Raw genomic sequence first — 25978 nt, 5'->3', positions numbered from 1 at the left:
CTGAATGACTTTGGCATACTTAAAGAATTTTAGACGCCGAGTCCAAATCCACTTGTTTCCACGTCGAGGATGTGACACAATTGGTCATTTTTGGCAATTAAAGATACACCGAACATTAAAGCACGGTTTTGACACAGAAATGAAGAATCAAGGAGAGACTGATATGTACGTCAAAGAAAACTCTTGTGAGGTCTTAAAATGATACAATATGTTTATACAGAGCCCTATTCACTGTTATTAAAGATGTTTATAATTAAAGGTCGTAAACCGAAGCAGTTACATATTTTTACCGGCCGAAAACGTCTGGACCGACCAGACAGCCCTTCGAGTGGGCCAAGGCAACTTTTTGCTTAAAAGGCAACCACACTGGCTCTTAAAGGTAGTCACATTGACTATTAAATGCAGTTACAGCGCCTATTAAAGACAGTTACATTGGCTATGATGGATTAAATCAAAGACAAAGAGACTGCGCGACTCAGCCTGATGAAAAGTAGAACCGCCACAAGAAGATTACTGTCTTAGAACTCCAGTATTTCTTGCTCTGAAGCGGTTGCTAGACTCGGCTCTTGACTGCTGTTATTACAAAACTCAGGTCCACTATTACATGCTAACCAACCTGAATACTACTGTGTTGTAGATCACCACAGCCAAAGCAGTGTGACACCTACATTCACAGTTCGTCATCGGAATCATCGTCAGTTCCGCTTTCATCATCCATAAGTTCCAATTCTGCACGGGTCTGTTCATCGTTGGTGCAGTTTTGACACCCACAACACTCTGTGCAGGACAGTTCTTTTGACCGGCAAGAACACTGGTTGGTCTCGCATTTCATCTTCTTGCAATTACATTTCGTCGCCTCTAACAGTTCCTTCGGTGCTGGTGGTTTGCTCAGCCAGTGAACAATGAGTGCTCCGTTGCGTTCCATCCATCCGTGAAATGTAGGAGAAGGGGCTTCTCTCAACCTCTCCATCATGCGGTGGTGGATCGCAGACTGATAGTTCACTCTTTTGCAATGCAGCATCAGAGCGTCGCTTGTAGGCGGCAATTTCTGTTCTCCCAGCGACTGGCTGCAGAATAGCTTGTGGCGAGCCTCATCCACACTCTTCATGGTCGGCTGATTGTACATGGCGCAGACGAATTGTTCCAAGTCGTGAATGATATTCTGATCTAGCGTGAATTCTCGACCAATGCTCCCGAAACAGGTGATGAGATGGGGACCCTTCATCATCGAGTCGAATGGCCTTGTTTTGCCCTTACCATGGAATGCACTGGTGGTATCACTTCCCGTGAAATTGTGCAAACCTATCAACGCATCGCAGACAGAACTTTCCAGGGCATCACTCAGCTTCCTAATGTCAACGACGATAATGTCCTTGGGACTTCCTGTGATCAGATGGAAATTTCGTGCCCGAATCGACTTAGAGTGAGCCAACGCCAACACAAACACATCGGTGTCAAAACTCTCTATGCGCACTGACTCTTCATTCTGTCCCACGTGAGTGGCATGTAGCAGGAGCTTCGTGTCAGCTTCCTCATAGTCACATTCAAGTTCAGGTACTGATGACACGACACGTCATGACACCATTCGACGCCTCGATTTTCTCACATTTGCCGCATGACTGACGTACAACAGCATGTCACCCATTTTGATGGAGCGATGTTTCTCGTGCACGATTCGACGATTAACTCTATCAACGCCTCCTTGTTGGCTCCGCTCAGGAGATAATTGGCCCACTGTTTTGGAAGGGCTTGATCACGTCCGTAGATGGTTCGCACCTGAAGATCGCCCACCCTGCCCGCTCGTCTGGCATGCTCCAGCCACTTGATGCTGATACTTGGGTAAGTATCAAACACCACGTCCAGTCTCGAAGGTTGGTTATGTCATGCTTTGGCCACTACGATGTTCAGCACCATCTCTTCCAGTTTGCCAAAAGTGTTAGGCAGTGAACCAGCCTTTATCGCCTGAATAACGGTCATTCCATCCACAATTGTTGCACCTTGGATAGACTGAGCGTCCACACGGCAATCAAGTCACAGTTTCAGTATATGGTTACGGAGTTTGGCTTTGTCTATCTTAGCAATCGAACCATCACCAGATGCCAGCGGGAAAGATATGTTCGCCAGTGGGTACGCGAAAAGATCGTGGAGTGTTACACTGCTTTTCTCTCCAATCAACAGCAGTCGTGTGAAAAGACGACGTTCATTCGCAATTTCAGCCTTCGGCGTCTGCTGGTGGGGAGTCGCCGACTTTCCTCGCGCCTTCAAGAAAGTTGCCAATTTGGCCTTCAAAATCGGACTGAAGAATGGGACCTCACCCGAGAGAAGCCAATCATGCATGAATTGCACGACAGCATTCTTTCCCTTGACATACGCGTTCATCAAGTCCGTGGAAGTGGATGGCGGTGCGATGACACCTGAACTAATATTGACGAGTTCAAGGTGAGCGCCGGAGAAAGGGTTAACCATTTGAAGTACTGTGTCCATCACTTGTACCACCACTGCTTCGTTCTTCTTCGAGCTCCACATATCCAAATCCTTTCTCGTTCGGGGCTAGTCGTAGATACTCGCCATGGACTCACATTTCCTTGCGATTTCTGCACGTGCTGGTTGGGACAGGATCCACTTCTTCACAGTTGTGCTTTTCTGAGTGTAACCAATGATGCCTCCACTGGTCTTGCTGTCCCTATTTAAAGTCTGCTCGATGATCTGATCACACGTAACGCTACTAAATCCATAACGAGTATGCCGTTGGGCAGTCCATTTGCCGTCCACGAACGCTTGATAGGTGTCTGAGTGGGAGTGCTATCGCCCAGCCATTCCCAGCCAGTAAACGGGTAAGTTCCTTGCATAGTTTAGGTGATCGTACGCAAAGTACCAGGGCATTGACGCTCTCGTGATCGCAAGGCGTTTCGGCCAGTTCGAAGTACGAGTTGCTCGTATAAGCTCCAGTGCTAGCTCCACCATTTCCAAGTAGGGCCATATAATGTCCACACCTTGGTGTTTGTTCAGGTCATCCCTCACCATGAGTGCTCCTGAGTATAGAACATGTAAATTGAGGTCTGAGTCGCCCTGCTGTAGACCCTGACTGGCTTCATCCTCTGTTGTTGACTGTTTCTGTTGTAGAGCTACTGTCTCCAACAGCAGCCTGAGCAATGGAACCAATATCAATGTCCTTCATGTACACCACTTCGCTCTCAGACATTTTTGGTGGACGATAGAAAATCATGTCTGGGTACCGTTCCTGCAGTCTTTTCTTCAGTCTTGTTGCCTGGTAGTTGGCCTTATCCTGACCTTCGCATACTCTGAGTAGGTCATTGAACATCTCACACAACTTCTTCATATGTATAGATTGCTTTCCATCAATGAGTCTTACCTGGATTACTTTATCACAGAAAATGTCAAATGTTGAGTCATTGTTCACTTTCTGAGTTTGGAGTTTACTTTCACTCTGTCTGTGGTTTGTGTCATTCACATACTCGTAATAACATTTATGGTGATAACAAACTTCCAGCGCCACACAGTCTTTATCCTTTATAGTTGTCATTATTCTCACATCACGTTCATCTCTCCTCTGCTGAGCAGTTTCCCTCAGCTTTCCTCCATCCTGTGTTTCTGCCAGGGACAACTGATCACGTTGAGATTTTCCTTTGACACGGATGAATTTGTCTTTTTTCTGGCATATGACACAAATTATTGGCAGTACATCAGCTGATTTGCCAGCCACCCTTTCTACAGAGGTTCTGAGGGATTTTCTATGTATTTTGTGGTATGAGTGCCCCTCTTCTTCGAGTCCACCCACCTCCTTACTGGCTCTCGCAGAAACTGCAGTAGTGCTGGCTTCCGATTTCCTTTTCTTGGCTTCAGCACGTTTTATATGATCCTTGTTACAAAACGACGCATAGCAGAACCGGTGACGGCTGGCATCCGCAGGAGGATCAGTCATTGGCAGCAGTTTCATAATTCGATCAGCCAGCAAATGGCATTTCTTGATAGTTTCACTATCTGCGGCGTCGCACCAAGCCTTCGAACACTCGCATACCTTACGCCAGCTCTTATCGGTGAATTGCGTCACTTTCTCATCATCCTCCGCGCCCAAGTGTATGAAACCACGCATATTTGATTGTTGAAAGACCAAAAATCACTCTAAATCACACGACAACCATGGGCGCCGCCATCTTGATTTGTTGTTTCCTGGTCGTTTCCTCCACGATTACAAGCATGCCATGCCCACTTCACGGCGGTAATTTCAAACGGTAATAACTGTCGGTGTGTCAACTTGTGCATCTGGAAACAAGTAGGAATTTCAATGGTGTGTTCTCATGAATGTACAGGGTGAATTTCGTTTAGATTGGTGATCTGCACAACGAAAATGAATGAACCGACCCACCTCCACATGACCTAGAAGTGGCTGAACAGATCGTGGCGAAACTTTACATATATGACTGCCTGTCCATGAGGGGAAAAAAGGTTCACACATATGATGTCATAGGTCACATGGTTTGGCAGCCATATTGGATTTCTCCGAAAAACTATAAAAAAAAATACACCACTCAAAAGAAGGGTTTGTAATCTCTGATTGCTCTTTTTCTTGGTTTCTATTGCTTCGAGAATTATTACTATATTTCCTTTTGTGTGCTCCTCCCGTGTCCTTGCAAAGGGTTCCCGCGGTCGCAGAAAAATAAATGTTACTGTTGGAACCGCGACGTTAAAGCTTCTTCTCAATCCCGGAAACACGGGTTTTTACTACAGGTGAGTGAATGTGATTAAACAAACGAATTTCGTTTCCAAATAAATGGACTACAGTGTTACCTTTCCAATGATACCGTTTGTATTATCGTACAACAACAGAAACTCTTCGGAACAAAGTGTTACGGATGGAGAAACTAGGCTCCTTTTTTGTATCGATGAGACTCCAATGGCTGAACAGATCACTGATCAAATGTTATGACAACTCATGACCTCATATTGACTTTATCTTCATCGCTCCTCCCTCCCCCCCAATCCCTGACTTATGTGGGCCTTTCTGAACATTTAAAAAATTCCATCGTAATCCACTTGCTATTTTACCAGTGTTGTTCCTTACTTCCTGTATGAGCCTTGTCTGTCCATCCAGTGTCTTCATGTTTGTCTGTGTCACACTGTTAACTCATTGAACTTTCATCTGTCATCAAACTCCTCCATGAGCATCCAATAGTCATCTCTTAACTGGAATGGTGACCATGAACCCTTAATGCCACACCAACACTTGCTAACCAACAAGGGGTGCTTGCTCTACATCCACCCTGTTTTAGCATCCATTACACAGTTAGGGAAGATTTTGAATTGTAGTCAGGAAATGAGAAATGAAAGAATTTCCATTTGCATTGCAGTCTGTGAAATATACAGAACAACCTCCCCCACCCCTTGCTAAATGCAGCATCAGCTGCTACACTGCCAACTGCAGTATCAGTCAGCCGATAGTACGTAAGTGTTTGAACCATTTTTTGTATCATTTTAACTTGTACATCTTATTTCCGACCTATAATCCCAAATCATCGATAACTGAGTAATGAACAGTTAAAAAAGGGTGGATGTGTGGCAGGTGCTCCTTGTTGGTCCACACACACACACACACACACACACACACACACACACACACACACACACACACACACACACACACACACACACACACACACACACACACACACACACACACACACACACACACACACACACTTTCATATGTACTTTACGAGTGTATCCAGGAGGTCTGACATTATTCAGTTACGAGCTATGAAGAGATGACCAGCCTGGTTTTCCCTCTGTCCCCCCTTCCTGATTTATGATTATTATCCCCCCCCCTCCACCATCTCTACTGCAGCCAGTCCACACTATTCTGTGGTCCTTGTTCCATTGGGGCTCGTGTGATGCACAACTACTGGTGATGCACACGTGCAATACTTGCAATACAGCCATGTTAAGCATCACTCCATACTCCATCTTTGTATGTGTTGTATTCCTCAAAACTCCCCTTTCCATGTACAGTATAAATAAGAAAATGGATTCTTTATGAATGAGATGAAAGCACTTTTGTCAACGGCAAAAAAGTATACTTTAGCTGTGATTTACTCCAAAGATTTACAAGAAACGGCGAACGATGATAAAATGTTTGTTTTACATTACAAGGCAACCGGTGATTTAGACAAAGGGTTTGAGTACGGAATGATACGAGTCACCTCGGTCACAAGAACACCCTTTTACCCTTCTTTATCTTAAGAAGCTGTTTTTGTGTTAATATCAGGAAGAGGTTCAATATACCTGTGAAGCAGATGCTCCTATCCTGATCATAAGAATTGGTCACTTAAAGAAATCCATTTTCTTCAGCCATATAGTCACCATAGTTTGTGGTCTTCAGGATATTGATCTCAATCTCATGCCTCCCCCCCCCCACCCTTTACAATCCCCAACAGTTGTAGTGACTTGAAAAATAATTATTTAAAATGGAATTCGAACGAACAAACTCCCTGACTACCTGGAAGCATAACCGGACAATTGCATTACGATCGTCGACAGAGGGCAAGACGAGCAGGCACATAGTCTCTGACTCCGGCAGGCCGACACCACGTTGGCTCACTTGCGCCGTGCTTTGAAAGGTCACAAAACACTTTACAACCGAAGGACCGTCCAGCCAGTCGCACCCTTGAACCTGCGAGCTTGCCTTGCCACAAAGGTGAGGCAGAAGAGAAGGAAGGCCAAAGGCTGAGCTGTGATGGGTGACACACGGTGCGGTTTGAACGTTGAGCATTATGCTTCACGGAAATCTGTGAAAGTGAGGATTAATTTAATTAAGTACGTTCCTGCCTTTTACTGGCGCAATCACAGGGATCAAAATTTGCTGCTAAGAGGCTCGGATGTCCCCGCGGTGACGAGTCGCCATATTTTATGTCCGACAGTCGTGTACACTCGATGCACCAAGAACAATCACATGCAATCATTTTCCATTCGACTTCCATGTATCGCAAACAAATTCCATTGGACCTGCTGATGCTCCCACATGGATTACATCGGCAGGTGCTTACTTAACTGCAGTTTATGTACTCGTGCTGTAACAGGCTGTCATTTGGTAAATTTAATAACAATGGGCCCCGGAGAAAAAGCAATTTGAAAAGATGTGCGAAGAGATCGGGTCAGATTAGTTTCCGCCATTGTGGGGATTATTTTGCAAATGCTGCAAGGTGTCAACGTTCATTTCCAACTCGGGTTCGTTCTCACTTTAAATATCGTTTTGCTGGATGTAAACGTTAACGAGCTGTAATATTTGTGGAAACGAGCTGTAAACACCGATAAATATACATTATTCCAACAGGTGTCCTTGCATCCTCGGTTCACTTTTACGATTCTTACCTTCTGATTCCTGGGCGAGTGCCTCTGGCCTGTGGTGATCCTTGTCCGAACCTTGGCAATGCTGGACTTTTTGATCCTGGTACAGAAACCACAGTTGCTCATTGTAAAATAAATAAATGTAACCACACGTATGCATCATTGAAAGGAATATTTAAATAACCCACAGCTCTTATGGCAAAGAAAGCACACGATACTTTGAGGTCAAACCTGCCACCATTGTTCTGTTTCCCTCTTTTGTGATACGTACAAGGAAAACTACAGTCGATACCAAAACAAGGTCAGCAATTAAAAAGTCTTGGGATCTGTGATGAATCATAGTTCCATTTTCTCCTCGATCATCTCACAAGTATCATTCTTGGATAGGAGAGTAGGTTTCCTGGGAAAGAACACACTGGATGGTTTGTATGCCTGGTGTTGGCTTCATGGTTAGGGTGGTGGGCTTGGGATCCTAGGGTCCTGAGTTCAAATCCTGCTCAGCTGTTGAATTAATACCAGGTGGGGTTAACTCGGCTTGTCATCCTTCCGAGGTCAGCAAAATGAGTGCCAGCATGCTGGTATCCTGTGTCGGAGTGCAACCCACCCAGGATTGTGCCAAATAGCCAAGGAGACTGCTCAGGCAGCACCAACGCTCTGCACAGAGTATGGTCCCAATGGGTGGATGGATGGATGGATGGTTTGTCATTGCTTTCTCAGGCAGAAGGTTTGGATTTGGCTGAAGCACGACATGCAATAGCCCACTCATTTGCCAAAAGCAACCTTTGCGTCTTGAACCTCCACAAGCAAGTGTTTGCAGAGAAGACATCAGCCTTGTTGCATATCCCAAAAATAAATTAATAAAACTGTGTACTCTAGAATGCATCGCTTTGCACGAAGTATGACTAACACGTTTGTTAACTTGGAGTTGGACCAAAAGTGAACCTTTGAGTTTAGGCAATTACACCACTTCTGCGTGTACTGAGTGAAACGGGCGATCGCACAGAAAAAAAAAAAAACGAAATAAATAACTGGAAAGATGAACAAATGGACACAATTTTTTTTTTGCAACCGTTGTTATTTCGTCCGAAATCATTTCGCAACCACATTGGGTGGTGCAATTTTGCCCCACTCATTGTGGTTGAAAGTTTGCTTTTCGTGGTAGAAGAGATCACGGGGAAGTCACACTAATTGATGAAACAGCACTGCGTGTGTTAAGAGCATCTGGAACCGCGTAAAGATTTTGAATTTGTAAACTTCAGAGCAGAAACAGAATACGATCACTCATCAAAAGATTTCCTTTTTATTTTGGTGCCGTTTGGTTTGCGGAGGTTTATTATGAGAACAATTTAAAGAAATTAATAAAAAAAGAAGTATAAACAACAAAACAGTGAACGATGATAAAATGTTTGTTTAACATTACAAGGCAACCGGTGATTTGGACAAAGGGTTTGAGTACGACATTATACGAGCCCCTCAGGTCACACCAAGACCTCTTCGTCCTTCAGAAAGAATATGAAAAGGCAAAACAAATCTGGAAGCGGATCACTCGGAGGACCAAGAGAAGCAATCATGACCAGGAAACCGGAAAAAGGAAGTTGATACTTGATAGTTCCTCCTCCTTCGTGTGCAACACAAGGCTGTGAGTAGCATCATTGGCTGGGGGGGGGGGGTGGGGTGGTCGTGCCATTGATGCTGTGCTACTACACCAGTACACTATTGATCAATTTGCCGACCTCAGAAGGATGACAGGCTGAGTCAACCCTACCCAACGTTAATTCAATGGCCCGACAGGGGGTTTCAACCCAAGACCCTAATATCTTAAGCCAGCCACCTAATAACCCTTTCTTTCCTTGTTCCGAGGAAGGGTAAAGCCTGAAACAGTAACTCTCTTTTTATTCATGGCGGATCAACTACCATTTGAGGTATTTGAAAAGGTTAGTGGTCTAAGCCTGGTGTTGGCGCAGTGGTTAGGGCAGCGGCTTGGGATCCAAAAGGTCCTGAGTTCAAGCCCTGTTGGGCCACTGAATTAATACACCAGGGGGTTGACTCAGCCTGTCATCCTTCTGAGGTCGGCGAAATGAGTACCAGTATACTGGGCCGGTGTATACCCCGGTTAAAATAGGTGTACCATATCCCTGTGTCGTAAGAGGCGACCAGGGTTGCATCAGGAAGGGCATCCGGCGTAAAACATGTGCCAAATCATGATGCGGATCATACGGATGATCCGCTGTGGCGACCCCTAACGGGAGCAGCCGAAAGAAGAAGACGAAGAAGAAGAAAAGGTTAGTGGTCTCTGTTATATTTGTTTTGCCTTTTCTTCCTTTATTATCACGTGTTATTATTCATCAAACAAACCTTTTGGGTCTTTTATCTGAGTTATCGAGCTCGTACGCATGCAAATGTTTGTATCGATGGGCAATGTATTGTACGTGGTCCAGAGGTGTTCTTTATGAACATTTACAATGATATCCTAACCTGCAAGTGTCTCCTCTGTGGCTAATAATAAACATAATGTTGCAGAGGAATGGATTACAAATCAAGCCTTACAATGCCATTCGGCCTGTGTCACCAAACTTAGAATAAAATAAAATAAAAATCATTAAATAAAACTCTTCAGAACACACAATACCCACACTCCCCCTCCAAACCCTCACTGAGCCAATCACATGTCATTAATCGTGTTAAATGCGACAACGATACATCAAGCTGAGATTCTTCTCTTCCTGAAGGGCATTAGTGAGCCAGTTGGGTTTTCTTTAATGTATCACAAGTTCATTGGTACCACCCCTAGAGCTACCAGAGTTCACATTATGCTAATGTTATTGCAAGATTTGAACCCACAACCTCTCGGGTGCTAAACCATATCAAGGACTATGCTGACGTGGCATAATTGCGATATCGACGGTGATGACGAGTATAATTTGGAGATCGTCCTACCTTTTGGTACATCATCTCCCAGGTTACTCAGCAGATTAGGGAGCATTGACGGAAATCGACTCTCGACTCTTCCGGCATCGGAAATGCTTCGCTGACACTATGGCTGAGCCAAGGTCAAATGTAAATCCATGTTCGCACATCCATGAGAAGAGGGCATCCAGGAGTGGCGTGGATTCATCTGTATGGAAACTACCGATTGTTTTTTTGTACAAAGTTATACAATTACTGGAGCACGTACTTCTTTGTTATGAGCACTCGACTCATGAGACTGTGATCCCAGGGTCGAATCCCACATACGGCGTTGCTTCGTCCATGATTCACTGTCATGATTATTCTCTTGAAAGTAAACTTTCTTTATGAAATGTCATGGACAGGCATTCCAGAAAGTGTGGGCCCAAATGTTAAGGATTTGATACAAAAGTATTACTGCGTCGCTGTCATATTGTCAGCAAAAACCAACCTGGCTCACTAATGACCTTAAATGAGGAAGTTATCTGCTTGTTCTGCCTGGTCTGGTGTGGTTTACATATGGTGTCAATCCCCTCAATGCGGTCAACTCTTAATGCCCTTGGGGAAGTTTCAAAAATAGTTTTTTTTTGTAATGCATGTGCAACCTTCTCTGAGCTGAAGACACTGCAGAAAAGAAAAAGAAAAAAAAATAATTGACACAATATGTTCACTGGGAATAATAAATACAAGAACGAAGAATAAGAAGAATAAGAAGAAGAAGAAGAGGGTATTGCATTTGGGTCTGTCTGACTATCTGTCTGTCTGTCCACACAGATAGTGAGTACAGTTTCTCTCCGCAACCACTTGTCGGATTGACACAATTTTCACCATAGCAGCTACTACTCATGTAGAATGTTTTAATTTTCATGACGTTATAGGTCATGTTGTGTGGCAGCCATGTTGGAAAAAAGGAAAAAAAAAACAAATCGGACCTCCATCTGAAACTGCACCAAGGAAAACATTGAAACTTGGCACAGGACTCCTCATGGGGAATAAGTGTGATTTTTTTTATGACGTCATAGATAACTTCGTTATGACGTCATAATTGCATATGTAGAATGCTACATCTGATCAGTATGATAAATGGTCAACAGAATAAATGAACAGAATAAAATAAATAACAGAATAAACAACAGAATAAACAGAATAAACAGAATAAATGGTCAATGTATGAACATTTTGAGGGTCATCTAGGGATAAATTGGTCAACAGAAAATAATTGATGATGTCATCAGTCATGTGGGGTTTGGCAGCCAGATAAAAAATAAAAAAATAATAATAAAAAAAAAATCTTCTCTGAAATGGCTGAACAGATCGAGGCAAAATTTTTCAGCTATGACGACCGCCTACCCATGAGGAACAAAACGTTTCCACCTATGACATCTTTAGTCACATGATTTGGCAGCCTATTGGATTTACCCCAAAAAACCTATAAAAAATCTTCTCCAGAATGGCTGGACAGATCGAGGGGAAACTTCACACACGTTTCCCAAGCCTTTGGGATACCAGGATGTTCACAAATAATTATAATTGATAGGTCACATGGTCTGGCAGCCATTTTGGATTAAACAAAAATCTTTTAAAAATTATTTTGAACCGCTTCATTTATCAACATAAAACTTCACAATTATGATCCAGTAGTGATGGGGAATATATGTTTTAAATTTCAACTTAATCGGACACCTTCTTTGGCAGCCAGAATTATTTAATATATTTTAATATGTGTTTTTTTTTTTTGAATAAGGCTCACTTGGCTATGCCTGGATGGGTTTGAGGGTAGAGGAGCAGAAGCTGAAATGTGAATCCTATCCAGGTTACTTCTGATGACTTCATCTTTGCTTTTTTCTTGTTCGGGTTCCTTGTGATTATTCCAATGCAGGACTGTACCTATTTGGTCTTCCATTTGATTTGAATTGAATTTATTTCAATTCCATTCTAAATTCAAATTAATAATAAAAAAACGTCATGGGTCCGGCAGGGTCAGGTGTCCGATCAAAGCGGGGTTGCATCAAAGCAGGACGTCTTGGTACCCGGTCATCACTGACGGCAGTTATAAAGTGGCAGGTCCAATCATGTCTCATTAATTACGTACCACCAGTGCACAAACACCACACATAACTCCTGGTGAGGGTTTGCGATCTCCGATTGCTCTTTTTTTGTTTGTTATTGTGATGAGGATGTGGCTGGAGTAAGAGGAAAAAAAATCTTCCAACAGCAGACTAGAAGTGAGAGTTGGAATGAGAGTGAAATCAAGAAGGGGAGAAGGACACATGGGGGTGAACAAGTTGTACACAAGCTGAATGAAACACGGCAATAAGAGGAAGGGGAATGAGATGAAATCACAATAACCTGGAAAAATGGAGTGCTTGGGAATGGGGTCGTTTAGGGTAGAAGAGATCGTGAATATGGATGGAGGATGACCTGAGGTAGTTGTGAACATCTGTCTAGGGTCATCCAGGGATGGAGAGGAGAGAATATAAAGCAGACTGGGGGAAAGGTATTTGGAAGCAAGCATGTGGGAAGATTGAACATTTTAAAAAGATTTAAATTGCTGGAGTGAGAGGAGAGGAAGAGTAAGAATGAAAAAGAGGAAAGAAAGTTTTTTTTTGTCAATATTTTATAAAACAGAAGGTATAATCAAGGAAGTAAGTGAAGGATGATGAATAATGGGACAGAGGGAATGGAGACGTGGAGAGTGGGCATGGGAAACGGTTTAAAAACAAAAAAGAAAGCGGGTAGGCCCCAAAACGATCCGATCCTGAGACACAGGATCAAAACCAGAATGGCACTCGGTAGAGTACATACTGCACCTCCAGGCTGAACAGTTTACGCTGTGCATCCCAATGATAGTCTGGATCTGCATCTGGACCTGAACCAAAATCGAATCGGCTTCTTCTTGTCACCTGCCCAACTCATCCGGCAGGTTTCGACCGAATCCGTCTCAAACGTTTTCAAATATCGTGCTATATATCGTTTTTGGCCTTCAATGGTGACAAATCACATGAAAGATAAAATAATTCTCTTTTCCAGATCTTCAACAAAATCGAATCAATTCTTTCCTTGCCACACACTCAACATGTCCAACAAGTTTTCTCCAAATCCATCCAGAACTTTTTGAGATATCCGACTCATAAACAGACAGTCAGACAAACAGGGGTGACTACATAACTTCCATACACCTTTGGTGGTGGAGGTAATAAATAGAAGGAGCATGACAAAAACACAGGCATGATCACTCAGTACGAAGAACAATCAACACAAACGACTACGAATACTACTCCTTCCAATGCAGCACAAGGCTGCAGGTAGCATCAATGGCTGAGAGCACAGCTGTGCCACTATTACCAGTACACTGGTATTCATTTCATCGACCACAGAAGGACGACAGGCTGAGTCAACCCCACCTAGTGTTAATTCAACAGCCGACAGGGGCTCAAACTCAGGACCCTAAGATCCTAAGCCAGCCACCCTAACCACTAAGCCAACACCAGATGATACCACTACTACTATTAATTCACATGTCCATCTCAGGGGAGTAGCAACACTCTTGGGGGTTGACGCTTTTGCACTTTGTTCCCTTGGTTCAGGGAGAACACGAGGTTAGGGCTGGAATTTTTTGGCCATGGCACCAGCAATTGCTCGCCGACTCTTTGCAAAGGACACCGTGGGATCTTGAACGTCCACCAACTATTACTGGCAGATAGGACACCCATCTGAGGGACGGCACACACATTGACGGATCACCCTTCCTCTGAAACACGAGGATGACAGTTAAGCTGGGTCGGGATTCAAACCCAGGCTAGACAGCTTCAAGGCAGCGAGTGTGCGTACCTCAAGGCCATCCCGCCAGCCCAATTGACACAACGAGAGAACATAAAATCAATGGCTACACAGATAAATCTGGAACAATTAATTAGCTTTTGGAAGCAGATCACTCGGAGGACCAAGAGAAGCAACCACGACCAAGAAACCAGAAACAGAAGTTGATACTTGATAGTTCATCAGTAGACATCAAACATGAGATTTCATGTCATCGACTTGGGCACCACAATCCACCGATCTCAGTACAAGGGGAGGATTTTAGTTTTGAATTTAAAAAAACCCGATGCCTACTCTTCTGCACAAAGTGCATGGATAATAATGACTGAACCAAATAATCTCCAACACCACCACCTTTAAGTGCCTGTCATATGTCATCAGTGTTGTGACTGGGGAGTCATTTTTGAGTATACAAGGGGCAGAGGAATTGAGATTCGGAAGATGAGGAGTTAAAAAGTCAGATTTTGGTGTCGGGGTGAAGAGAGAGAAGATATTATGAGGATGGGAAAGGAAAGAGAAGAGAAGAGAAGAGAAGAGAATGTGTGGGACAGACAAGGGAAAGCTCAGAAGATTAAATATCATTCCATTTTTGCATATGTAATATATCTATGGCCCCCATTTTTCTACATAAATATTATTTAACAAACTGTTCAGTCAAGTTGAATAATTTGTGATGCTGTTACTTTTCCTGCCACAATGGTGTGTATACAATTGTCAAGACCAAATTTAGTCTGGATCCGATATTCCTGCCTCGATTGTAAAATGCCGTCCTGGCGAGTAACAGGCAGAGCATTGCATCATACAGTGAACAGTTTTTTTTGTTTTTTTTTCACGTTTTCAACATAAATATTTAGTTTGCCTGTGAGCATTCACTCGTGGATGTTAAAAACATTGGGGTGCCTTTTAAAAACAGTAGGCCATTGTGTGCCAGTGTCAGCAAATTCCAAGCTCGTTACCAGCGTGAGGGCTACTCCAGCACTGGGATGAAGGTGCGACTTGTCCAGAGAACATTCTCAGCCAGGGAAGTGTTCACGACCGGTTGTGTACGCCCGGCGCACACAGGGTTAGGGTTAGGGTTGTGGTTAGGGTTGTGGTTAGAGTTGTGGTTAGAGTTGTGGTTAGAGTTGTGGTTAGAGTTGCGGTTAGGGTAAGGATACCAGGGAAGAATAACCGATCATGACCACATATTAAGGTAGATTTGTAATTCTACCTTGGTCACATTTTAGTTGTTCGGGTTGTGGTTTGAGTTGTGGTTAGGGTTAGGATACCAGGGAAGAATAACCGATCATGATCACACATTAAGGTAGATTTGCAATTCTTCCTTGGTCACATTTTAGTTGTTCGGGTTGTAGTTTGGGTTGTGGTTAGAGTTGTGGTTAGGGTTAGGATACCAGGGAAGAATAACCGATCATGACCACACATTAAGGTAGATTTGTAATTCTACCTTGGTCACATTTTAGTTGTTCCTGTTGTAGTTTGGGTTGTGTTTAGAGTTGTGGTTAGGGTTAGGATACCAGGGAAGAATAACCGATCATGACCACATATTAAGGTAGATTTGTAATTCTTCCTTGGTCACATTTTAGTTGTTCGGGTTGTGGTTTGGGTTGTGGTTAGGGTTAGGATACCAGGGAAGAATAACCGATCATGACCACACATTAAGGTAGATTTGTAATTCTACCTTGGTCACATTTTAGTTGTTCGGGTTGTGGCTGGAGTTGTGGTTAGAGTTGTGGTTAGAGTTGTGGTTAGAGTTGTGGTTAGAGTTGTGGTTAGAGTTGTGGTTAGAGTTGTGGTTAGAGTTGTGGTTAGAGTTGTGGTTAGAGTTGTGGTTAGAGTTGTGGTTAGAGTTGTGGTTAGAGTAAAGGATACCAGGGAAGAATAACCGATCATGACCACATATTAAGGTAGATTTGTAATCCTACCTTGGTCATGTTTTAGTTGTTCGGGTTGTAGTTAGAGTTGTGGTTAGGGTTAGGATACCAGGGAAGAATAACCGATCATGACCACACATTAAGGTAGATTTGTAATTCTACCTTGGTCACATTTTAGTTGTTCGGGTTGTAGTTTTGGTTGTGGTTAGAGTTGTGGTTAGGGTTAGGATACCAGGGAAGAATAACCGATCATGACCACACATTAAGGTAGATTTGCAATTCTACCTTGGTCACATTTTAGTTGTTCGGGTTGTAGTTTGGGTTGTGGTTAGGGTTAGGATACCAGGGAAGAATAACCGATCATGACCACACATTAAGGTAGATTTGTAATTCTACCTTGGTCACATTTTAGTTGTTCGGGTTGTAGTTTTGGTTGTGGTTAGAGTTGTGGTTAGGGTTAGGATACCAGGGAAGAATAACCGATCATGACCACACATTAAGGTAGATTTGTAATTCTACCTTGGTCACATTTTAGTTGTTTGGGTTGTAGTTTGGGTTGTGGTTAGAGTTGTGGTTAGGGTTAGGATACCAGGGAAGAATAACCGATCATGACCACACATTAAGGTAGATTTGTAATTCTACCTTGGTCACATTTTAGTTGTTTGGGTTGTAGTTTGGGTTGTGGTTAGAGTTGTGGTTAGAGTTAGGATACCAGGGAAGAATAACCGATCATGACCACACATTAAGGTAGATTTGTAATTCTACCTTGGTCACGTTTTAGTTGTTTGGGTTGTAGTTTGGGTTGTGGTTAGAGTTGTGGTTAGGGTTAGGATACCAGGGAAGAATAACCGATCATGACCACACATTAAGGTAGATTTGTAATTCTACCTTGGTCACGTTTTAGTTGTTTGGGTTGTAGTTTGGGTTGTGGTTAGAGTTGTGGTTAGGGTTAGGATACCAGGGAAGAATAACCGATCATGACCACACATTAAGGTAGATTTGTAATTCTACCTTGGTCACGTTTTAGTTGATCTTTTGAACTTTCCCAATCGATTGTAGAGTTTTGTCTCATCCATCGCATGAGAATACAAGACAAAGGGAAGTTCTCCATTTCCTGTCTGTGGTTCCTCCTAATTTTGCTTTGTTGCTGTCTTCATCCGTTCCGCTCCTCATTTGTTCGTGGGTTGTTGCTTTCACGGTGCAAGACCCCAATTGTGCAGGTGTGCAGGAGTGTGAACTTCTGTGCGTGGATTTCCTTGAATAACATGTTAAATTCAGCAATAAAACTGTCTGACTGTGTCCACCATAAAGACCACCAAAGAGGAAAGAAAGCATTAGCACCTCGATCCAGTGTTCCCCGACATGATTGTGTTGCTGTGCTTGTTCGAGCATGCCCCGAAGGCACTTCACCACGTCCTGTCTGCCTGCAGGGCTGCTGCACCATCCCTTTCCACTTGTGTGTCTCAGAATTTTAAATTTTCACCCTGCGACCCCCCCCTCCCACTTAACAGTTGAATGTATTGGAACTACATCGTCGTCATTATAATTATAGCAATTAAAGAAGAGATAGTACAGAGTTATTGTCCTTGTTTAAATCCACAAACTTTTGTTGGAATTTCTGTTTTCTCTTCTCCTCCACAATTCCTTCTGTTTGTGTATCCATATCCTCCAATCTCGTCCTCTCCTCCACTTACCCCCCCCCCCCCGTGTCCTAAAGTGGGTTAAAATGAAATATACTGTCCTTATATAAACTCATATGACGTAAGTAATGAGGACATATTTACATTTGGAGAAGGCAGCGGTAAAGTTACGAGCTCAGTGACCCAGATCCGTGGAGGTAATGGAATGGTACTCGCTAAGTGACCCAGATCCGTGGAGGTAATGGAATGGTACTCACTAAGTGACCCAGATCCGTGGAGGTAATGGAATGGTACTCACTAAGTGACCCAGATCCGTGGAGGTAATGGAATGGTACTCGCTAAGTGACCCAGATCCGTGGAAGTAATGGAATGGTACTCACTAAGTGACCCAGATCCGTGGAGGTAATGGAATGGTACTCACTAAGTGACCCAGATCCGTGGAGGTAATGGAATGGTACTCGCTAAGTGACCCAGATCCGTGGAAGTAATGGAATGGTACTCACTAAGTGACCCAGATCCGTGGAGGTAATGGAATGGTACTCACGGTTACAGGCGCAGCCGAGGCGAGTAGAGGCACTTCTTGGTCGAGATAACGCTGGAGAGCCGTACATGGCGTCATGGTGCCGGGCAGGGCCCTCGCCGCGGCTAACAAGGCATGTTCGAGTACGCAGCCGGGTAACGGTGGCCTGGAACGGACCGCACGAAAGTTGCTTAAAGCACGAACGCACGACCGTCCGCAAACGGTGCGCGGTCCACTCCCAAATCCGCGCGCAGCTCCAGCACCCACCCGCCCCTCGTGGGTAGGATTTTATGAATGAACGAGGTTCCCCTCCCCCTCGGTCACTGGTCCATTCACAAAAAACCGGCGCACTACGGGAGCCGAACTGCACCGCAACAGTTTAAACGTCAATTATCACGAACTCAATGATGACGTCATAATAGGCAATTTCATTTCTCATCGACACATTTTGCACCTTTGGTATCGTGAGGACGACTGAGCAAAGGTTTGTGCGGTTAAACAATCCTCACGGCGCGTACGGCGTACGTATTGAGAACACGCACGGAACCGGAGACTGACTTGAATTACATGGGAGCTTTGAGATAGTAAACGTATAGGGTAAGGGTAAGGGTGGTGGTTAGGGTGGTGGTTAGGGTTGTGGTTAGGGTGGTGGTTAGGGTTGTGGTTAGGGTTAGGGTTGTGGTTAGGGTAAGGGTGGTGGTTAGGGTTAAGGTTGTGGTTAGGCTTATAGTTCGGGTTGTGGTTAGGGTAAGGGTGGTGGTTAGGGTTGTGGTTAGGGTTAGGGTTGTGGTTAGGGTTGTGGTTCAGGTTTTGGTTGGGGTTAGAGTTGTGGTTAGGGTTGTGGTTAGGGTTCGGTTATGGGTTGGAGTTGTGGTTAAGGTTCGGGTAAGGGTTGTGGTTAGGGTAAGGGTTGTGGTTAAGGTTAGGGTTGTGGTTAGGGTAAGGGTTGTGGTTGGAGTTAGGGTTGTGGTTGGAGTTGTGGTTAGGGTTGTGGTTTGAGTTGTGGTTTTGGTTCGGATACCAGGGAAGAATAACTTCGATCATGACCACATATTAAGGTAGATTTGTAATTCCACATTGGTCACATTTTAGTTGACCTGTGGTTGTGGTCATCATGTTTGAAATACAGGTGTGAAGCTCATTGAAGATCATACTGACAGCAGGTAACGGATGAACTATGGGAACCTGCAAACAATAACTTACCCCATGTTGTTGGAGTGCATCGATTACAAAACCCAGGAGTCATTGTGGTCAAATCACCTAATAATCGACTTCCCAGATGAATGAAACGGTGAATGAATGTGATTTATAGGAATGATAACACAAACCCAGATGATTACTTGGATTGGGGTATTTGGGTTTGAACCCGAAATGTTCCATCCAATCGCTCCTTACAATAGGAACATCGAAACAACCATTGTTACCATGAAAGTTCTCATCATGGTTCAGATGTAGGACACGACCTGGGGGTTGGGGGGGGGGGGTTACTGGTGTATCTATCTCTAATTCATTCTGTCTGTCCGTCTGTCCATCTGTCTGTCTGTCTGACACCGCTGTTTCTCGACAACCACTGGTCCGATCTAATTGAAACTTGCCAGCTACATTGCTGGGGACCTGAGTATGTGCCTTTTCAAGGTTTGCTATTAATCGGACAAGTGGTTCCCAAGTTATGACTATTTATTTACCAAACCAATGACAGGACATGGTGCTATGACATCACAATTGACGTCACAATTCTTCTTCCTCGTTTGATATGACGTCACAATTGACGCTGGGGACCTGAGTATGTGCCTTTTCAAGGTTTGCTATTAATCGGACAAGTGGTTCCCAAGTTATGACTATTTATTTTCCAAACCAATGACAGGACACGGTGCTATGACATCACAATTGACGTCACAATTCTTCTTCCTCATTTGATATGACGTCACAATTGACGCTGGGGACCTGAGTATGTGCCTTTTCAAGGTTTGATATCGTTCTTCTTCATCGGTTTTTTTTCTATTTTGTTGCACGTACGGCCACGTACTCGTATCAATGATTACAGGTACAGGTGGGTTCATATAACAGGAAATTTGTTGGGGTTACACATTTAAATTTGAATTGTTTAAATCCATCCAATCACAATTCATTTTGCATCTGTACTGTAGCCAATCGCACATCGCATCATCACTTGTGGGTGTAATAATATGTTAACCTCGTGAGTTCTGCGACAATAAACTACAAACATCAGTTTGGTCCGTCTGTACAAACCTATAGAGACGATACAACTTGAAGTAGAATGGCACTCGGTAGAGCACATACGTCCACCAAGCTGAACAGGTTAAGTTTTGTATCCCACTGATTGGCTGGTTCTGGATTCGGACCTGAAACAAAATTTTAAAAGCCTGTTCTTGTCATCTAACCAACTTATCCACCAAGTTTCGTCTGAATGCGTCCATAACGTTTTGGGATATCGCGCTCACAGACAAACAAAGGTGAAAACTACCTCCCTTCACCTTCGGTGGTGGAGGTAATTAACCTACAATGCACATCCTCTTCAATCTCATTCCTCCCTCCAGGTCTTCAACACAGCTGCTCACCACCATGTCAGATCATCCCCCACCAAAAACCATCATCTGTTCTAGTTCGACTGCACCACAGCACGACGAGAGGAAATTCCAGGTAAAAGGTGAGAACAGGGTCTCAACGAGGAGTCGTAAAACTAAACGGAGATGATTGAGGGCAGCAGACTTGAAACTATATCGGGAAGCCGGTTCTTCAAGTGACAAAAGAGGAGTGTGAAAGAGAAAAGCTGAGCGCCGAGTTTATATTTGTGGGAGGGAAACAAGGCAGACCAGGTGACCTGATGGAATTGTGGCTGGACAGAGGGGGCACGACCATAAAGATCGGAATAGAGCCGGTAAAACACCGCAAGACCATCAACCTGCTTATGGTGAGTAGGGTAACTCACATATGGTAAATTATATACAGGGTGTCCCAAAAAAATATACAACTTTTCATCTGCAAAGAGGATGGTCATCACAAATATTTTTTAAAAAAATATATGGCTGGATAGAAAGCTGAAAGGTTGAAGTTTATTGTACCAATGTCAAAATTGCCACCAAAATTTAAATTTTGGTGCAGAATCGTCGTTTTCTTTTAGACCACATGTTCGACGTAGGCTCCACGTTGTCCGATCACTGCCTGCAAACGCGTTGTCATGTTCTCCATCACTTTGGGAAACGTTTCCTGAGGAATATTCTGGATTTCTCGGTGGATGTTTTCCTTCAGCTGATCAAAAGTTTTCCTTCAGCATGGCATTCGTCCGTCATGTGAAGTTTTTTGAGGAAGTCTGCATCTTCCTCCAACTTTCCCGAGAACCTATTTGCAAAGTCTAGTTGTTTGCATTTCTGTTGATCAGTAAGCACCGTTTCCGTTTGAATTTTGTATGGAAAGGCATGAATGTCTTGGCGAAGGATCCTCTGAACGGTGCTCTTATGAATGTTTGTCTCGGCAGAAAGTCGTCGAATCGATTTTTTTTAGACTCTGAACGACCGCCTGTCTCACCATTTCCACATTGTCTTCACTACGACCTGTCCTCTTCCGACCACTGTGACCCTTGTGAAGGTCACAGATGGTGCCCACATTGGTAAACTTTGCGATGGTGCACTTTATTGTCCGAAAGTTTGGTGCATGGCGCAAGTGGATACCGAAATGTCTCGAGTAAAGACGTTGCACCTGTATGACACTTTTCGTCTGGTACCAAAGTTCAACAATTTTCGTCCGTTGTTGTACGGTCAGTCTTGGCATTTTTCTGGCACTTGCTTGGTATCAAAATAAACTTCAGGGTCTCTGCAACAAGAGATGAAGCATTCATGACAAAATTACTACTTTTTTAGGATCAAACGAAGCATTTTAAAAGTTGTGTATTTTTTTGGGACACCATATATATATATATATATATATATATATATATATATATATATATATATATATATATATATATATATATATATATATATATATATATATATATATATATATATATATCACACACACACCGGTAATAAGACATGTGGACCACCTTGCACAGTACCTGGAAGGAGACCCCGGTACTTAGATTGGGACACAAAGTTATCGACAAGTCAACACATGGTGGAGGTGACCACCTTGGGTTTCAAATCGACAGCTGAAACCGCATTGGCATGAATCTTCCATTCGCTGAAGAATGAATAAATGAATGATATCTGAAGTCATGGAGAGGGGTCTGAGTAAAGGAATCGTTTTGAAATGGGACAGGGTGTTTGTTTCTGTCGTTTATTTGAACGTGACGATGAAGGAGTTTAGTGAATGAAACATCCAGGTCGTTCAATCGCAGTTGGGATCGTTGGATGAGAGTCAAGAAGGTGGGGGGGGGGGCATCGTGTCACTCCGACCGCTTGTTACCATAGCGCTCGCTGGACCAATCGGAGTAATGGGGCGTGGCTGGTTTGTCATTCTTTTTGGGGTAAAACCGATCCCGTTGTCTCCTCCCACTCGGCATTCCCTTGCTGGAGGCCCCATTCATAAAATTCCACTGGTTTTTGTGAATGGTTCGCTTTGTGTTCGCTCCAGAGGAGCTGCTGGTCCAGTTTGATTCTGTCTCTCGGGGTTTGCAAAGCACAACATCGTTCACTGTGCTCTCTCTTTCCGCTTGCACCTATTTTTAACCTCATATTTCTCTACCTTACTTTGTCCAACTTGCAAAAGACGACAATATTTTATGTTCACAAGGACCTCGCCTACATAAAGAAATGCATTGTGCTCCATATCGCACCATTCTACACACTCGGGCTTTTCCAGGCATTCGTGCAAACTCGGACTAGAAACAATTCATGGTGTGTGTTGTTTCGTGGGGCTTCACCGATTTCAGCCAAACTGGAATTTTAAAAATGAGCTAATACACGTTGTGTATGTCACATTTTTTCATCCTGACAATTGCTTAGTTTATATTTTTGTCATTATACGCTTTGTTCGTAGTACATTATCCATTACCGGTTCATTTGTGTTTATCTCTGTGGCTCTTTGTGTGGCAGATGCTCGGATTATGTGGATGGATGGAGCTTCAGCGGGACCGAATGACTTCATCGACCTATGGATTAGAGCAATGATCGCCACTCATACTCTTAACCCCCACATCCTCCTCCTCCACTTCGACCCCCCCCCCACCGCCCAATTTATAGTCCTGTATTACCATTATGCTCTCTCCCCCAAATTACTGCCAAACTCCCTTTTTTCAACTTTTCTTTCAAAAAGCTCACCTCACCTCACCCACCCTCTTCCCTCACCTCCCAACCACCCGGCTCACTCCTCCAATCACCCCAGCCACCTCCACTCCTCACCCACCCCTCACTTCCATTCCTCAACCACTCCACCTCTACATATCCACAACCTAGTGCTGGATTAACCATTAGGCAGACAAGGTATGTGCCTTAAGGCCAACCAAAAATTATTTTCACATTAAATATTTGTCTCTATTTGTATTAAATATTTTGTTCTTGAATCAGTTCATCTTTTGTCTGGGGTCCATTTCCATGAGCCCGAGATCTAATTTAAAATTTTCAGGCCATTCTATAAAATTTCAAAATGTGCCTTAGGGCCAGCAGAGACTTAACCCGGCACTGCGCACAACCCCACTACCATCTATACTTATTAACCACCCCACCTACATTCAACCACCTTACCAGCATCCCTCAATCACCACCTCCATCCTCAACAACCTACCTCCACCCTTTCCCCCTGACAGTTTATATGTATGCGATGCCCCCTGGCGAACGCGAATCAATTACAGGCAGGGTATTTGAAACTTCGTTCTTTGGGAGCCGTCCATGTATTACGGACCACACAGGTAAATGGGTGGGTGGTTCATTCAGGGTTACAGGGGAGAGGTGGTGGGGTGTGAGTGTGTGTGTGTGTGTGGGGGGGGGGGTGGGGGGGTTGGTGTTGTGGTCTAAAATAGTCATAAGACACGACAAACTTCCTCAGGAACCATTCTTGGTATTTTGAGAGCTCATGTTCAGACCTGAATACAATCCCTGCTCTGTATATCAAATATTTTTCATAAACAATGATGCAAGACTTATGGAGGAGCTTGAACAAGTAACACATGGAGCACAAAGACATTAGGAGACATCAATGGACTTTTCTGTGAATTATGAGGTCATTAGTAAAGGACAGACAAATCAAAACAGCGCATGGAATTTGAGTGAGATCGGAGAAACATTATAGTCCAGTCAAATTAGTATCTTCACCCACCACTAACTGCAAAAGAATCATTTCCACTGCAGTGCATTTCAGTAAGACCCCCTAATCACCATACTAAAAGTCCGAAAAAATCCTAGCATGAGAAAGTAGTGTAATTTGCATAATATGAAAATTAGCTTCCGCCATAAGAGAAAATTCATATTTTCGCTATAACTTTGCATCTAAGTACCCAATTGAAGCAAATCAAGTGTCCAAACCCATGTTTTCAAGGTCAGTGAACATGATAGGCATATTTGCAAATTAATATTTTGAAACTACTTTGCATATTATGCAAATTAGCTTCAGGAATTAGAGAAATTTCTAATTTTCACAATTATTTTCCATATAAGGAACAAGTATCCAAACCCATACTATGAATACAACTTGCATAAAATATGCATATTAGCTTTTCGCAATGAGAGAAAATCAAAAATGTCAGATAACTTTGCATCCATGTGCATGATACAAACAATAAAGTCATATAAAAGCAAGTATCAAAAATGAACTATAGCAGCAACAAGCAATACCTGAAATACTTAAAGTGGTGACACCCAATCAAGATGATAGGATACATTTAACACAGGTTTTCATTGCTAATCGGTAATGTGGTTAGTGTTCTTAATGAATTTTCAGGTAACATCAATCAGTATCACTGCTGTCATCTATCTCCACCCGAGATGAAGTAGCGCAACTTACACCATTACACACCCCGCACATCCATGTACAGTCAATGGGAATACGCTTGCAGGTGTATCTGCTGGTGCTACACCCGGTCTTGCAGTTACACCTGAATATCTTGGTCAACTTCTCTGGTGCAGCGGGGAGATGTGTCTGCGTCATACCTGACCATGCTGGCCTCTTAGGACGAAGGACAAATGCCACTTCCCACAAAAGATCAATGTGATACGTTGGATCGTGTACTTCCATTGTCTGCAGTTCTTTGTATGTCAATGGATTACGTTCTGTGTGCTGAGATTTGAAAGTTTTGATGTTGATCCTTCCCATTTTGATGATGTAATCCGTTGTCACTGATACTCGAGGTACAGGTTTACTAAGCAGCTTTCCTGGTGTGAAAGTGGAAATAATCCCCATTCCATGGAATGTTCCAAAGCCATCAAGAGTTCTTATATTGTGATCAACATTGTCACCAACATGCTGAATGAACTCTCCAGATCCAGGCTCAGGCAACTCTGCCCCTTGTGTAAGAGCGACACTTTTCTCAAACTTCCGCACTTCAGAATAGGAACGACTGAAGCCGTGTTTATGAAGAGTATCTTCGATGAACCGCGATGAAAACTGATGATGCATTTCAGTTGCTAGTCCAAATTGCAATGGGGCTAGAATGACTCTTGGCCTTGTTGCTTGCATTATAGCTTGTCCAATTTATGCTACCTTCAGATCAGTGTTTTTGCCAACGAACAAACCTTGCAACAACATCAGTAGTGACTGTGGAATGAACTGCACAGCTGCTTCTGTTGATGACATCTGTTCTCTGGTTGGATATACATCATAAGAAGAGTCAACTGCCTTTATGTCACTCTTGATAAGCTTGGCAACTG

The 25978-nt window shown here is 43.4% G+C and overlaps 1 protein-coding gene across 1 annotated transcript in view; it reads right to left on the bottom strand.

Annotated features, from left to right (window-relative positions):
* The window catches only part of LOC147014054 (ETS translocation variant 1-like), a 65117-nt gene extending 46636 nt beyond the window's left edge, over positions 1-18481 (bottom strand). The window contains exons 1-2 of the mRNA XM_085851659.1: positions 18183-18481; positions 7387-7462 (exon numbers count right to left, since the gene is read on the bottom strand). Of these exons, the coding sequence (XP_085707785.1) occupies positions 7387-7462; positions 18183-18257 (151 nt within the window). The 5' untranslated portion in view covers positions 18258-18481. The remainder of the gene's footprint in view (positions 1-7386; positions 7463-18182) is intronic.
* Between the last annotated feature and the right edge of the window lie 7497 nt (positions 18482-25978).

This window comes from Eptatretus burgeri, chromosome 13 (assembly GCF_056783735.1).
Source record: "Eptatretus burgeri isolate ZD-2024b chromosome 13, Ebu_testis_v1, whole genome shotgun sequence".
NCBI classification, from domain to species: domain Eukaryota; kingdom Metazoa; phylum Chordata; class Myxini; order Myxiniformes; family Myxinidae; genus Eptatretus; species Eptatretus burgeri.
Note: the sequence above shows the minus strand (reverse complement) of the source record. Positions and strands in the feature narration are given on the sequence as shown.